Source organism: Diachasmimorpha longicaudata, chromosome 10 (assembly GCF_034640455.1).
Source record: "Diachasmimorpha longicaudata isolate KC_UGA_2023 chromosome 10, iyDiaLong2, whole genome shotgun sequence".
Lineage (NCBI taxonomy): Eukaryota > Metazoa > Arthropoda > Insecta > Hymenoptera > Braconidae > Diachasmimorpha > Diachasmimorpha longicaudata.
The window spans coordinates 6077141-6092912 of NC_087234.1; the positions used below are offsets into that span (position 1 = coordinate 6077141).

Genomic DNA, 15772 nt, shown 5'->3' on the forward strand with positions numbered 1-15772 from the left:
GGTCAAGTGTCATTTGTTATTGAAGGGCATAGATAGACTTTTTTAATGAAAAATGATTGTTGAATTGATGGCTTAAAAAATCGAGGATTTTTTAAACCTAAATTTCTTAGGGAATAAACTTTAATGAGAAATGAGACAAGAAATCGTAAGTTTTCTTCTAATTGGGAGGAATTAATCGTCTCGACGGGTCGTAAAAATGGATTTATTGAGAGACAGATAATCAGACACATAATTAAAAATTTCCACTAAAGTGAGATAAAGACTCGGTTACATTCGTTGAAATAACAGTCGTCACGAGCATACATAATACTATTTTATCGGAATATCCCCCAGGTTTTCCTTATGGAATAGACTATATAGTCGGCTCATTGTCGTGAGATTTCCTCAGTCTGTGGTCACAATGGCTCGCCAGCTCATTATTATTCTTGGATGTGTTTTCGCGCTTGTGATGGCTTCAATGAATTGCCAGAATGCCTCTGACAATCCTGAAGTGACGTTTAGTTTGGGCAAGGTCAAGGGCTCGCTATTCGAGTCTCGATTAGGCAAGAAAATTTACGCTTTCAGAGGACTGAGATATGCTGAGGGACCGATTGGGCCTCTTCGATTTAAGGTGATTTTTTAAATTTCCTGTTGACGTGTGGTAAATTCATAACGATATGAATCTCCATAGCTCGCAATTCCTGCTAAACCGTGGACTGGGGTATTTGATGCCTCTGAGGAAGGCCCATCCTGCCCCAGACAGAGTGGACAAAACAAAAGCGATGACTGCCTTCGCTTAAATGTTTACACCACCAAGGTACTCCCCACATATGTAATTAATTAACTAATTTTATCTTTTTGTCGCAAATTAACGTACCTTTATATGAGCTACCGAGATGACTGTACCCTTTATCGCGAAAATTTATGTATTTTTCAGTTGGGATCTGAAACCAAAAGGCCAGTAATAGTATTCTTCCACCCTGGGGCATTCGTTGGGTTCTCCGGACAGAGTTATGTTTTTGGGCCTCAATATATCATGGACGAAGACATCGTTCTGGTCACTGTGAATTATCGACTCGGTGCAATAGGTAAAATTCGTTAAAATGTTACTGGAGATTAGATTCCAACCAAATTATTCGACAATTATCTTCTAAAAATCTCAAGTCTAAAGTATCTTATATAAAGACTCAACTGTAGTTATCTATTCTTGTTTAGGGTTCACAGCCACTGGTGACGCATTAGCTCCCGGTAACTTGGGCCTGAAGGACCAGGTCGAGGCCCTGCGGTGGGTTAAAAAAAATATTGCACCGTTCGGTGGCGATTGCGATTTGGTAACGATCGTTGGATACAGTGCTGGGGCCTGGAGCACAGCCCTGCATATGTTGTCGCCAATGTCAAAGGGTCTCTTTCACCGTGCCGTGTCCATGAGTGGTGCCCCCACCAAGCCGGTTCCTATGGTGCACGAGCAAACGGAAATCGCTAAGAAACAGGCAACCCTGGTGGGGTGCCCCAATGACAGCACCGAGGAGATGCTCAAGTGCATGGAGAACGTTCCCCACGAGAAAATGGTCTCGACCTTTGGGAAATTCATGGAGTGGCATGATAATCCCATTCGCGTGTGGAGCCCGGTGGTTGAGCCTGATATTCCTGGAGTCGAGAGGTTCATTGTGGGACAGCCTGATGAATTGATCAGACAGGGGAAATTTCACAAGGTGCCCTACATGGCGGGTACGACGAGGGATGAATTCGCTAGTTTGGCCAGATGTGAGAAGTTTTTTCATTTTTTTCGATATTTCTCAGAGCAGACTTTTTTAAGAAATATATTTCCTCAGGGAGCAAATGGCTCTTGGGTTAATTTTTTTTTGGTTTGCAGTACCTGTTGTCGAAGCAAGAAAAGGGAATAATTCAGTGTTCGATGATCTGAATGAAAATTGGGATCGCCTAGCCCCAATCATCTTCGCGTACGAGAGAAATACAACCGAGTCGAAGAGGATCAGTAAAGAGTTGAGAGATTTTTACTTCAAGGGGGAGAAAATTGGATTGGCCAATTGGGAAAAATTAGGACAGGTGAAATTAATGAGGAATACCCTTCACTGCAGTCGATTTCATTCAGTAAAAATTAATGAGGGATTTTCTTCTGATTTCAGTTGTATTCCGATTCAATCGTGAAATTCCCAGTCAATCGAATGGTGAATTTGGTCGCTGCTCACTCGGATCAACCGGTGTATTATTATCACTTTGTGTATCAAGGACGAAAGAGTTATTACGTGTGGCCGGATACGAGGAAACCTATGGGTAAGTGATGCTTAATACATGGAAATTCATGAATATAAAATTTACGGGAACAAATTCAAGGGGAAGATTTTTGCTCCAGGTGTGGGTCATCATGATGAGTTGATGTATCTCTTCTTCATGAAGGTCTTCTTCCCTTACCTCGAGCAGGACGCACCGGAAATTCCAACTGTCGAACACCTAACAGCCATGTGGGCGAGTTTCGCAAAAACTGGAAATCCCGTTCCCCTAAATAATCCGTTATTCAAGGGTGTTAAGTGGGACAGATTTACTCCTGAAAATAAGGAGTACCTTGAAATCAATGAAACACTCACAATGAAGACGAACGTGGACGGAGCAAGGATGGAAGCTTTCGAAAGAATTTTCCCTCTGGCTCCGGTGAGACCGACAAATTAAGCGCCTTAATTTTAAAAACCGATTTTTCATGTGAAAATTTCTTGTGAAATCGACGGCCTCGGCACTTTATAATGTAAACAAGTGCCTTCGAAAGGATTTGCCGGGTGAATAAAATCCTATATATTGATTTGAAGACCACGAAGGTCAATTTGCGGAGTTATTCCCTTATTTCAATTTCGAATTCTTTATTTATTTGAAGGCATATGTATCTTATACAAGAGACCCATACGACTCAGGAAATAATATAACTATTCCAATTTGGCCGACGCCATTGGATTCCGGGAATATTCTAAAAGCCATTTTGACGGTGTTTACATTACAACTAAAAGCCTCCCAGCCCAGTTACCCACCTTCTCCGTGGTAATGCCTACCGACAGGCGTGTTCACCATCGTAGTTCACGCGCCACCGATACGCAATTTGTCGCTGTAGGGACTGCCTAAGCGGTTAGTAATCGCCCCTAGTATCTCTGCTACGGCAGTTAAATGACGACTGTCTACGGTACGTCCACCAACAGCGCGCCGACCCCCGGGGAATCCCCCGGTATCATCGAATATTCACGATCAATCGGTCCCCACTGTTAACTACCCTCTGAACAAAAAAGTTCTAGAACTGCGAAAAAGTTGTTGCGTCAACCTGGGGTACAATATCCGGACGTGCGTGATCCATCCCTTTGTAGTTGTTGTTATTTTTTTTATTATTCATGAAAAAATGTCTAGCGATGATAGAACTATGGAATTTCTGGCGCCGATCAGCGGCGATTGATCTCTTGATTTCTTGAGCAGGGGACAACTTTGATCGAGGGGGTGGGCAGCCATAGTCCCTTATCCCTCATCGATCGCAGGTGCTACCGATTAATTTAAATATATCACTGGGTTAATGATGAAATTGCAGAAAATTACACTGCAGTTATGTCTATGATTAGTCACCAAATATTGTCTTCATTTCCTATTTATTGCTAGCAAGTAAAAAATTTTCTTGAAGCCTACATTGGTCAACATCTCGCGCATCTGCTGCTATTCATGGACTAACATATTCAAATGTTGAAGCGTAATTCATTCCGGGAGACTATTGGAAGTCCTGAACACCAGGAAATCCTCATTCATTTTGCATATTTTGTAGAACTGCCACTCCCGAATAAGCTTTGCTCAGAATCTAAAATAACATACATTAGATACATTGATTAGAGGTGTCAAGTCATAACTGATAGGTAGAATGTGACACACATTTTTGAAAGTAACTGCTGACAAATCACACAATCCCCCAGCACTGACTATCAACGGATTTCTGACAGCGCCGAGAAATATTTTCACATTGTTTCGAAACTCTCTGTCTCTCTCATACCAATGAGACACGTAGAGGGAATCGCTTGACTTGTCACTCTCAACCAAGATGATATTGCCACCCCAACAAAATGCCAGTAACTGTAGTATAACTGGAATCAAGAATCCCAATGCGACTACAGCATCAGCATTATTACTTTCCCTCCCCTTGAACAAAAATATCTAGTTAACGAGTCACGAGACCTTGATTTTTTCGCGAATAATTTTTTCCGGATGATTTGAGGACTCACCAGGATCATCTGCAATAGAAGTGCAGTGATGAGTAGTAAACTGATGAACAACTGGGGTAGGAGAGCGTTGTCATAAATTTTCTTGAATATTCGCAATATCCTGAAAGAAAATATTGGAAAAATGGGGCCTCAAGATTATTGAAAATTCTTCTTGCGAAGAACAGAATCTTAAGAGTGAAATTTGCTATAAAATACAGAGCTGCTAATTTTTTTTAGAAGCTAATTGAATTAGTTAGACAAATAAAGCATTATAATTTTTGCCATCGAGTACACCAGCCAATTACCTTACAATTTGCTGATGAAATTTAATGCAATTCATCAATTCTGTGTTCGGATTCATTGTATTATCGCGGCTTAGTTCAACGCACTCGAAATGAATGACAGCGGAATCATCTTCGGAGGCATCATCATTGAGACTCGTCATGTGACATCGTTCCAACCGAAAATTGAGTATCTTCAATTGCGCCTCGATATTTATCATGACAGACATGATAAACGCATCATGAGCAACGGCGATTAGGCCCAATAGAGTGAATGTCAGGTAGTCGCTGATGAAAGCGACCCAAAAATTCGTTAATACGAAGCAGTATTTCATCGGTGCAGCACTGAAAATAAGAGGAGAAATTATTTCAATTGATTGAAGTTTATTCCAACCAAAATAAATCTGGATTACCATACCCTATAGGCAGTCTTTCCACTTGGTAGTCAGCCACAATGAACGCAGAGTAGAATGAAAATCCGAAATACTGGAGGATAGTGATCATGATGGTAATGGTGAATGTTCTGGAGAAATTTAATGAGCTGGTCAGCACTGTGTTTCGGTATTGTGCTAAAAAAGAAAAAATAATCCTATTTTTGCATTGCACAACTCTATTTGCATCTGGTAATTTCCTCACAAATTCGATTACTCCCTGGCAAGTGTCTCTCCCAGTTGAATGCCTCGGACAACTGCACCACGTCAGCTCGATGAAATAAAAATGCCATGTACTTGATGGTATCAGCTGTTTCCACCGCTAGTAACGAAAATTCTTGAAGAAATTGCACGGAATTCTCGGCATTAATTCCTCGTACTAATATGTTCGTCATTCTCATCGCCATTATCACACTAACTACGTACGCCCAATAAGCTTGATAAAGCCAGTACTTGAGTCCTCCCTGGTAGGGGTTCCATATCCCTGAGTATAATAAAAATTCATTAAATTACCAACAGCGGAATGACAATGTGGAATGACTCAAATCGACATGTCACATCAGAATAATCATGAAATCATCTTCCCCAGTGGGCCATCAATACGTGATCCTGGCACCACTGAATTTCCCGATGACTTCATGATAAGAGATGATGTCATGCCTGTGTTGAATCACTTCAACATTCGCAGCACTAATTTTTAGAATCGAATGCAATGTCTCTACCAAGCCAGCTCAAACACTGAAAATTAAAATACAAATAACTTTTCTTCAGTGGAAAGACTTTTTTTTTCATCTCAAATTTTTGAAGGAACTTGTATCGTCCAAATCCTGCAAAATACTGAGACATGGGAAGAGAGATCCGAATCTCCGCGATCACTACAGAAATAATTCTCTGTAATAGCCCCATGAATGTAATATGAGACCCTCATAAATAGAAGATAGAGATGCTTGATAATTTATGGCAGTACTTAATAATGCATAATACTTTGTTGGCCATCACTCCCCTATGAATTTGATGGAGCCTCTAGTTATCAGTCATTACTCTGGCGCGGTACCAGTGTCATCAGGCATTAAAACATTTTTCCTTCGATCAATGGAAATTCTAGTGAGAGCACTCGACAATTCACTTGAGTACTTTCATACTCCGATCAGTTTCGATGCCGAATACTTGAATGACAATTAATAATCGATTCCCATCGTCCTGTGGCTTACGTTACTCATTCCATAAATTAAAAATATTATAAATCTCCAAAATCCAAGACAATGAAAAATCAGATAACCAGATCTATTCAATAAATTCGTTGAGTGATACATTTTCTAGGTGATTGGAGTTCTACCGACACTCGGTACCAGAGTCGTTTAACTAATTATTTATACAAGACTATAAACGATAAATCCGAAACCTGTCCAGCAAGTGAATTTTCATTCATTCATATTCTTCAGAACTGCCACACCTGAGTAAGCTTTGCTGAGCAACTGCAAGCAATTATAAACAATTATGATTACAAAACTCCCTATATATTGATGAAGACTTTTGTTGAATAAATAATACTATACATTTTTGAAAGTAACAGCGGACAAGTCGTAGAGACCACCAGCGCTAATTATCAGTGGATTTTTTATTGCACCGAGAAATATTTTTGAATTATCTCGAAATTCTTTGTCTCTCTCATACCAATGTGCTTCATACAGTGAATTGCTGGTCTTGTCACTCTCAATAAGGGAGAGATTACCGCCCCAACATAATGTTAGTAATTGAAGTATAACTGGAATCAAGAATTCCAGCGCAACGATGGAATCCGCATGATCACCTTCCTTACCCTTAAACATAAATATTTAAAATTACGAATGGGCCCGATCACTATTCCCCATCCACCGACCCAAAAATGCCCAATGAGTCAGGATGAAGGGGTAATGAGTCGCGAGAAATCGAAGTGAATATGTGACAGATCATTAATTTGTGTGTTGCGATAATTAGTGCCCAATGACTGACCAAAACCATCTGCAATAAGAGGACGGTGATGAGTAACAAACTGATGAATAACTGGGGTAGAAGAGCTTTGTCATAAATGCTTTTGAATATTTGGGAGATCCTGAAAGAAAATTGTATGAATTTTGCCAGTAATGACTGTTCTCCCAAAAATTGTCATACCAGGAAGCCCTTCTGCTAAAAATTCACCTTATAATGTGCTGATGAAGTTTGATACAATTGATAAGCTCTTCATTTGGATTCAGGGAAAATGATTCACCAGTGATTTCCCTTTCAACACATTCAAAATTTATGATGCCTGACTCTTCATTATTTCTTGCAGCATCGCGCCTTTCAGAAGTTGTCATATGGCATCGTTCCAACCGAAAATTCAGTATCTTAAATTGTCCCTTAACATTTAGCATCACAGACATAATAAAAGCATTCTGAATAACAGCGATTAAGCCAAGTATAACGAAAAATATGTAGTCAATAATAAAAGCTACCCAGAAATTCGAAAGTATTAATGAATATTTCATCGGTGCAACTCTAAAAAATTGGAGGAAAAGAGTAGAATCAATGGGACGGGCCAATAAATCAAAGTTCGTAATCACTCCCACGATTAGTTCAACATTACCCTATTGGTAGCCTTCCCACTTCGTACTGAGCTTCACAGAAAATTGCGTAGTACGAGAATATGAAATATGGGACTACAGCACAGCCAATGGTCATGGTGAATGTCTTGGATGATCTCAACGCATTTGTGAGTACCATGTTGCGATAGTTTTCTGAAAAAATAATAAAATTCATCATTCATATCGGTGGTGTGTCTATCCAAATGCCCAGACGATACTTCAATTAATTTTTCTGAACTTTCGTGAAGCTCTAAAAAAACAATTCATTAGGGAGATATAAAAAAAGGAAAATTATACTCGGTAACATTCTCACTAATTTCGTCGGTGGCGGGTAGGTATCTTTCCCAATTGAATGACTCAGCCAATTTCCAGACTTCATCTCGGTGAGATAAGAAGGCAATATATATGATAATATTGGCGGATATCACACAGAATAATGAGAACTGTTGAAGGAATTGTAAGGAATTTTCGGCATTCATCAATAGCACAATTGTGTTTATCAGTCTCATAGCCATAACTACATTCACTACGTATGCCCAATAAACTTGGTATATAACCAGTACTTAGGACCCTCTTTGTAGGGGTTCCATATGCCTAGATCAACATCAAGACTCATTGAACATCGGACAATAAAATTGAGATGCGTTGAAGTAGTTCAAGTCAACATAACATCAGACTAATTACACATTGATCCACATCTTGTGGATCAGAAATATTTTATGATTATTTTGAACTACTTCCGCGTTTCCAACGTGAAAATGTAAAGTTTACTGAATTGAGTCAGTGATTTTTACCGAGAAAGCTCAGAAACTTTAAGCTGAAGTACAAATAACTTTTGTCTATCGGAAAAAAATGATTCTTTCCCATGATTAATGTCGAAGGGATGCTACTTTGTCTAGATATGCTGTGATACTGCACCAAAAGGTACAATTTATTATTCTACATCGTGTAAGTCTTCCACCACATTGAAGCGTGCGTTAAAAATAAACGAATGTCTCCTCGCAATTGTTCTATGAATAACGTATGTCTTTGCTATCAATAAGGAAGGATAGTTATGAATAGTGTATGTATTGCAATGATCCATCATTCATGTAGGCGACAGGGTCTAGTGCATTTGGGATAGAGTGACCAGTCGAGAGCCGATGAACGGTGAGTCTATGGATAGTGAGTGAGTAAAAATCAAGTCCAATCAATGAAACTCCGACGACAATAATTTTAACAAACCATGTTCATCAACTACGATTTTTATTCACTAGTGACATTCGAAAAATATATACTATTCTACAGTGATAAAAGGATGACATCATGGAATTGTTCACATAGTTTAAGACATCATTAGTCGTGGACGAAGAGAATTCTTTCAGCCTATGAAACGACTAGAGTTCTAGTGACCGGCTCATCAAGCTGTATTCTTCAAAACCGTTGAAGCTGAATATCCCTTAGTAAGAATCTGTGAGGATTAAAATTTGTAAGAATTTCAAAAAATTCAAAATAAGGGCAGAATCTATTCATACATTTTTGAAGGTCTCAGCTGACAGATCAACAAGACCACCGGCGCTGACAATCAGAGGATTTTTTATGGCACCGAGGAATATTTTCACATTATTCCGAAATATTGTGTCCCGATAATACCAGTGTGAAGCATACAGTGAGTCACTCGTCTTCTCACTCTCGACTAGAATGATGTTACCACCCCAACAGAATGCCAGTAGTTGAAGTATACAAGCGATCAAGAATACAAGGGCACCTACTGAATCACTGAGATTTCCTTGTTGACCCTGAAAAGCCAAACGACAGTGTAACGACAGTAGTCAAATGTTTATGATCGATAACTGTGATAGGGCGGACCAGTATCATTTGCAATGCAGACATTGAAACCAAAAGCAAACTTATGAGCAGCTGCGGCAGAAGTGCTTTGTCGTATATTGTTCTGAACATGTTCAGCATTCTGAATAAAAAATTAGTTATAATTAGTGGGAGATTGGTCCAGATTACGAGAATCCAGTAAATGTCTCTGTGTAATAATTTCAGTCCATTTCTTTCCATGCCTATAAGAATAAAAGTATGAGAAGTACTTGATAATATGTTGATGGAATCTGATACAGTTGATGAGCTCTGCATTTGGATCGAGAGTTAGAGAGTCATCGATCATCTCCCTCTCAACACATTCAAAATGAATGAGCTTTAATTGTTCATTTTTCTGGACCTGCGACAGCTCAAAAATCTCAACGTGACATTTCTCCAATCGAAAATTCAGAATTTCCAATTGCGCTGTTATGTTTATCATCAATGCCATGATGAACGCATCATGAGTAACAGCTATCAGACCAAGCCAAGTAAATGTTATGTAATCACAAAGGAAAGCTACCCAAAAATTAGTCAGTATAAAGCAATACTTCAATGGTACAGTTCTGAAAAATTACAACTTCATTGAAATATCATCAGAGATGTGTCATCGCGTGACGAACATCATTACAGACGGTACCTTATTGGCAGCTTTTCAAGTTTGTACTCGGAGTAGCCCAGAGCTGCGTAGTAGTAGAAACAGTAGTATAAAATGACAGCCACAACTATAGCAATTGTAAATGTTTTTGATGCACTCAGAGACTGTGTGAGTACTTTGTTACGAAATTGAGCTGCAATAGAGTCGCAACGATTATCACCTCAATTTTTCCCCATTTTAGAGAGGAAGTTTACCTTGAGGAACCGCCAGAACTGCCCCAATTATTCAACATTTGACTTACTTATTTCTTCTGTTCCAGGCAAGTGTCGGTCCCAATTGAATGCACTGCAGAGCTCCAGCACTTCATTTCGGTGGAATATGTAAGCGATATACTTGATTGTATCAGCTGCTTCGACCGCAAGTAATGAAAACTCCTGGAGGAATTGAGTTGTATCCTCAGCGCTAATTCCTCGGACAAGTATTGCCGTAAGTCTCATCACCATAATCACGATGATGACGTACCACTCGTAAATCTTGTAAATCCAGTGCTTATATCCTTCGTCCCAAGGATTCCATATGCCTGTACGATCATGAATATCAGTAAGCTTCATATCACTGTGAGTCACGAGGACCACAGGCAGATGATGCCGTAGAATGAGCCTGATACTGGGCCTAACAGATTAATCTCATAAATATTTTACCCATCACGGACAAAACGTTGAGATTGAAGTACAAGTAACTCTTGTCTATCGGGAAGACATTCTCTCTCATGTTGGATTTCATGTTACTCATGTCTTCTTAGAAGACTTCGCAGTATTAAACTTACAACTTTCATTTATTATTCCGCATTGCGTGTCTCTTCGTTAATATTAAAGTAGCTTTAGAGAGGGAAAAGTTTTTTTTTTCAACCTCACTCATGTATTCAATATGAATATCCAGCTGGTGGAGAATGCGCACACTCCATTATGTATAGGTCAAGTATTTTCAGTTTAACTCGAGCATGGGAGGTGCGTTGAGAAACATCACTAGGTGATCCGTCAACGGAAGTTGGATTTGTAATGTGATGGGTATAGAATGAAAAGCGTTAATTTCTCCGGAAAAATCATTCATATATTCCAGTTTTTATATAGAACATCAATGTTAATTATTGGTGATCTTATTTAAATACAAGATATGATAAAAGTGATGGCAATATCATAATTGTTGATTGATCCGATGCTATGAGATGACTAGACTATGAACTGCAATCCCGAGGGATCTTTTAACCGCTGACATTCTGTAATACCGCTGCTCCTGAGTACCCCTTAGTAAGTAACTGCAAAATGTTCATTAATAATCCAAAGTAATAATGAGAGGACTGAAGTAAAGACGAATAGATGAGTTACATTCTTGAATGTCTCAGCTGACAGATCAACAAGACCACCAGCACTGACTATCATAGGATTTCTGACAGCGCCTAGAAATATTTTCACATTCTTCCTGAATGTGATGTCCATGTCGTACCAGTGTGATGCGTGCAATGCGTTGCCTGTTCTGTCGCTCTCAACGAGGACGAAATTACCACCGAAACAGAATGCTAACAATTGGAGTAAGACGCAGAACAGAAAAGCCGATGCGATTATTGAATCCAAAAGATTTCCTTGTTGACCCTTGGAAAAAATTTCGATAAATATCGTACACAGGGAACTGCAGAATTAATATTCATTGTGCAACCCATTGAACGACCTCACTCTCCACCATTTTGTCGTTGCACCAACTAATGCAAGATGTCTGATCTCCGGTGGAAAGATTCCGAGATTGTTAGGTCGTTGAATGAGTTGGAGTAGTACATTTAAATACCGACCAATATCATTTGTAAAAGTAGCAAAGTAATTAATAACAAACTTGTGAACAGCTGGGGGAGAAGGGCTTTGTCAAAGATAGTACCGAACAGCTTCAGCATTCTGACGAAGACAGAAATGGAATTATTGGTACCAATCAATACCAACCATCTGGTGACGTTCAAGTGCATCCCTACCTTTTGATATGTTGATGAAATTTTATGCAGTTGATGAGCTCCTTATTCGGATCAATAGTGGGCTGCCCATCTGAATCTACTCCGAATTTTCCGCCGAAGTATTCGAACGATGTATCGGAACTATTATAATTTTCTTCATCATCATCGAGGGCATAAGTTGTTAAGTGACATCTTTCTAATCGATAATTCAGTATTTCCAATTGTGCTGTCATGTTTATCAGGACAGCCATTATGAGAGCATCCTCGCAGACAGCTAGCAGACCCAGCCAGGTGCATGTGAACCAATCGAAGATGAAGGCTGCCCAGAAGTGTGATGTTATGAAACAATATTTAAGAGGTATTGATCTGCAACAATGATGATCATATGGGATATTCGGAAAATCGAAAAAATTCGAAGGAACCGGATACACTACCCCACGGGCAATCTTTCCACTTTGTAATCGGAATGCGTCAAAATGGAGTAGTAGTAGAATGGGTAATATTCAACTAGAGCTATCATGATCGCAATGGTGAATGTTCTGGAGGCGCTCAGAGCTTTGGTTATCACTTTATTCCTATAATGCTCTGAATAAAATTTATAACGATTTATTGTTCGTTTGTATTCATTGAGTGATTATTGTTTGCTGATACTTACTGACTCGTTCTGCCCCTGGTAGGGTCCTCTCCCAATTGAATGCCTCCGATAGCTCAATCACTTCTTTTTCATGAACTAGGAGAGCAATATATTTGAGGGTATCCACGAGTTCCACGGCGAGGAGGGAGAATTCATTGAGGAATGTTGCGGCGTCCTCAGCTATAATTGTCCTCACCAAGAGGGTCATCAGTCTTGCCGCCATCACCACCAAAACTACGTAAGCCCAATAACTTTGGTAAATCCAGTATTTGGGTCCCTCCTTGTATGGATTCCATATTCCTAAATAATTAGGACTATTCATTTATCGTCCAATAACTTTGATAATCGCGTTTTCCTGATTGTGAGGTACCATCTCTCCTTATTGTGTCTTTGGGATGTGATTAATCTTTTCTTACCGAGTATCGTCAGCCACTTGAAATTGAAGGCTAAATAACTTTTCGTCAGTGGAAAAAAATGTTTCTGTTTTACGGTATGCTCTGTAGTAGCAGGGTTCATAGCTGATCAAGATGTTCAGTTGTATTGAGACTGCGGCTATCATCTATTATTCTGCGTTGAGGTTCCAACTTAGCAGGAGGATCGTCGATCAGTTTGATAAATTTTTTATGACCCACCGATGCATGAGATATGAGTCAACAAAACTAGGTACAACCGGTAGTTCAAACTCGTTTCAGGAGTGGGGAAACGCAGCTACCACGGCGCAGTGATAAATGATGGATCGAGGAACGTAGTTTTTGGTTCGAGGCGAAGGGCGACGTAGTATCGGCGAAATCCTAATGGTGGGCATCAATATTTTGATGGGGATAGGTGAGTGATAAACAACTAAACACTCGAAGGATTAATTAAGCAAGGTGATTGGAAATTTGAGAGAGGTCTTTTGGATGTCCATCGAAAATTCTGTAAATCATTTGTTGTTATTCACAAATGTGTGAGGAGGAGGAGGAGGAGGACTAGTACTGATTTGAGTGAAACAACAGTGAAACTTTCCCATTTTGTATTGCATTCTTCTATGTTCTACCAATCGTCATTTATTGTTGTTAAACAAGGATCCAATTTGAAAACTGCAGTTCGTAAATTGAAGTTCTTCACATTTAACACGTCAGCTCTGTTTGATGTCGAGATATCTACAATCTAACTATAACGATTTAAAGTCAATATTATTAATCCTCCATATTTTGTAGCACTGCAACTCCTGAGTAAGCTTTGGCTAAAATCTGAAAGCAAGAATTTCAATGAGGCATCAACGAAAATTTGGTGATAAGGTAAGCGGCCCAGATAATTGCGTACATTTTTGAAAGTCACAGCTGAGAGGTCAAAAAGTCCACCAGCACTGACGATCAGGGGGTTTCTCACGAGACTGAGAAATATTTTAATATTACTTCGATATAACATGTCCCGATCGTACCATTGGGATGAGTAAATGGCAAAACTTGTTTTGTCACTCTCCACGAGGATGATGTTGCCGCCCCAACAGAACGCGAAAAGTTGGAGAACGGCTGACAGCATGAATCCCAAGGCCACCAGTGTACCATCGAGGCTCCCACCTTCTTTGATCTACATGAAATTGCGAGGTATGATTTTAAGACATGGGAAAGTGAATCATATGTATCTGATGCTCAGAAATACTGACTAGAATCATTTGTAATCCACAAACAATAATCAATAGCAAACTGATTGATAACTGAGGTAGAAGTACTTTGTTGTAAATATGTTTAAATATCTCCAATATTCTAAAAAGAAAATTCTATTAGAAATCATCAGCTTAGTTCATAATTATAATCAGTCAGATTGGAATGGGGTTGGAGTTCCTGGTGGCGAGAGGATAAAGTATATTATTCGTGATAAAAAAACTACTTTAAAATTTTCTGATGATGTCTGATGCAGTTGATGAGCTCTTCATTTGGATCAAGCCTTGCTGACTCATCACTGCACTCCCTCTCAACGCATTCAAACTGAGTGACGTTGGAATTGTCGGCAATTTCGTCAGCAGTACTCTTGACGAAGCTCGTCATGGAGCTCTTTTCCACCCGGAAATTCAGTATCTTCAGCTGTCCCATCAGATTTATCAAGACCCCCATAATAAAAGCATCATGACAAACGGCGTTCAATCCCAGTGACGTGAATATTACGAAATCAATGCTTATGGCTACCCAATAATTAGTGAGTATGAAACAATATTTCAAAGGTGGTGAACTGTAAAATAACATATGAGAACGCCTGATCATTATATCATCTGAAAATATAAATTACCCGATCGGCAATTTGCCAATCTCATAATCCGAATATTTCCAAATCACATAGAAGTAAAATATGAAGTACTGGGTGAGAGTAATTGCCACAGCAATGGTGAATGTCTTTGACGCCATCATCGACATTGTCAGTACTTTATTCCTATAGTATCCTTAAATTATATTACAATTTAATCACCGTCTTGTGCTCATTGAATCACACAAAAATACTTGACAGTGAATGGAATCATGTACTCACTGACTTGTTCAGTTCCTAAGATGTGCCTCTCCCAATTGAATATGCTAAGAATTTCCAATACATCCGACCGATGAAATACAAAAGTCAGGCCTTTAGCGGCATCACAAATTAGCACAACTAATAATGAGAACTCTTGCGAAAATTCTGTTGAATTTGTCGTGTGAAGGGCTCGCACCAATACCGTTATTATTCTCAAGATCATTATTACAGCTACGTAGTAGATTGTGTAGGCCTGATAGAGCCAGTACTTGCGTCCCTTCTCCATGAATGGATTCCATATACCTGAACGCATTGATTCTCACACATTGGTCAACTGCTATAAAAATATATACTCCTATCTAATAATTTTTTATAAGTATTTTACCAAGACAGCTCAAAACGTTGAGAGTAAAGTATAAATAACTCTTATCTATTGGGAAGACATTGTTCTTCTCAACTTTCGATTCTGTAGGAGCCATGTCTTCTTGAGGACTGGTACAATACTCACTGGACAGCTGTCATTTATTATTCTGCGATGAGTATGGCTCTCATTACATGAGACAAGTTTCATCCATTGAAGTTTTTCAGTTTTAAATTCCTCTGTGAATTTAAAATGACTTTACAGCGAGGGGGGAGGATACTCTCTTATTTATGAACAAGTGGGAGTCGTCTGTTCCACATCG

General features: G+C 39.2%; 5 protein-coding genes and 2 long non-coding RNA genes across 11 annotated transcripts; 3 read left to right on the forward strand and 4 right to left on the reverse strand.

Annotated features, from left to right (window-relative positions):
• The first annotated feature begins 380 nt into the window (after window positions 1–380).
• On the forward strand, window positions 381–2815 carry LOC135166904 (esterase E4-like). Its single transcript, XM_064129634.1, has 7 exons — window positions 381–610; window positions 671–796; window positions 917–1067; window positions 1195–1743; window positions 1853–2046; window positions 2127–2274; window positions 2354–2815. Exons 1-7 carry the CDS (start codon window positions 401–403, stop codon window positions 2665–2667), a joined length of 1692 nt encoding a protein of 563 aa, XP_063985704.1. The 5' UTR covers window positions 381–400; the 3' UTR covers window positions 2668–2815.
• Window positions 2816–3536: 721 nt separating this feature from the next.
• Window positions 3537–5753, reverse strand: LOC135166911 (uncharacterized). 4 transcript variants are annotated; one of them, XM_064129650.1, is made up of 7 exons: window positions 5691–5753; window positions 5135–5413; window positions 4917–5067; window positions 4523–4843; window positions 4239–4338; window positions 3892–4170; window positions 3537–3820 (listed from the first exon to the last, which is right to left on the reverse strand). In XM_064129650.1, the coding sequence occupies exons 1-7, from the start codon at window positions 5719–5721 to the stop codon at window positions 3764–3766; spliced, it is 1218 nt and encodes a 405-aa protein (XP_063985720.1). In that variant the 5' UTR covers window positions 5722–5753; the 3' UTR covers window positions 3537–3763. The 4 variants fall into 4 exon arrangements, with proteins under 4 accessions (XP_063985720.1, XP_063985717.1, XP_063985716.1 ...); XM_064129647.1 differs by having other exon boundaries at window positions 5147–5413; window positions 5652–5747; XM_064129646.1 differs by having other exon boundaries at window positions 3538–3820; window positions 5652–5747.
• A 2847-nt stretch (window positions 5754–8600) lies between these two features.
• On the forward strand, window positions 8601–9191 carry LOC135166915 (uncharacterized). The gene is made up of 3 exons (XR_010299770.1): window positions 8601–8681; window positions 8789–8974; window positions 9057–9191. It is a non-coding gene; the product is annotated as an uncharacterized LOC135166915 (long non-coding RNA).
• Window positions 8843–10808, reverse strand: LOC135166909 (odorant receptor 47b-like). Of its 2 annotated transcripts, XM_064129643.1 has the most exons (7): window positions 10677–10808; window positions 10277–10555; window positions 10018–10168; window positions 9608–9943; window positions 9381–9480; window positions 9047–9310; window positions 8843–8982 (listed from the first exon to the last, which is right to left on the reverse strand). In XM_064129643.1, exons 1-7 carry the CDS (start codon window positions 10765–10767, stop codon window positions 8932–8934), a joined length of 1272 nt encoding a protein of 423 aa, XP_063985713.1. In that variant the 5' UTR covers window positions 10768–10808; the 3' UTR covers window positions 8843–8931. The 2 variants fall into 2 exon arrangements, with proteins under 2 accessions (XP_063985713.1, XP_063985714.1); XM_064129644.1 differs by lacking the exon at window positions 8843–8982 and having other exon boundaries at window positions 9041–9310.
• Window positions 10547–13943, forward strand: LOC135166914 (uncharacterized). Its single transcript, XR_010299769.1, has 4 exons — window positions 10547–11282; window positions 11378–12843; window positions 13298–13430; window positions 13805–13943. It is a non-coding gene; the product is annotated as an uncharacterized LOC135166914 (long non-coding RNA).
• On the reverse strand, window positions 11152–13291 carry LOC135166906 (odorant receptor coreceptor-like). The gene is made up of 7 exons (XM_064129637.1): window positions 13022–13291; window positions 12627–12905; window positions 12406–12556; window positions 11993–12337; window positions 11819–11918; window positions 11361–11624; window positions 11152–11290 (listed from the first exon to the last, which is right to left on the reverse strand). Exons 1-7 carry the CDS (start codon window positions 13119–13121, stop codon window positions 11237–11239), a joined length of 1293 nt encoding a protein of 430 aa, XP_063985707.1. The 5' UTR covers window positions 13122–13291; the 3' UTR covers window positions 11152–11236.
• Window positions 13439–15720, reverse strand: LOC135166907 (uncharacterized). Its single transcript, XM_064129638.1, has 7 exons — window positions 15475–15720; window positions 15111–15392; window positions 14874–15024; window positions 14478–14816; window positions 14254–14353; window positions 13911–14177; window positions 13439–13837 (listed from the first exon to the last, which is right to left on the reverse strand). The coding sequence occupies exons 1-7, from the start codon at window positions 15566–15568 to the stop codon at window positions 13784–13786; spliced, it is 1287 nt and encodes a 428-aa protein (XP_063985708.1). The 5' UTR covers window positions 15569–15720; the 3' UTR covers window positions 13439–13783.
• Window positions 15721–15772: the final 52 nt, after the last annotated feature.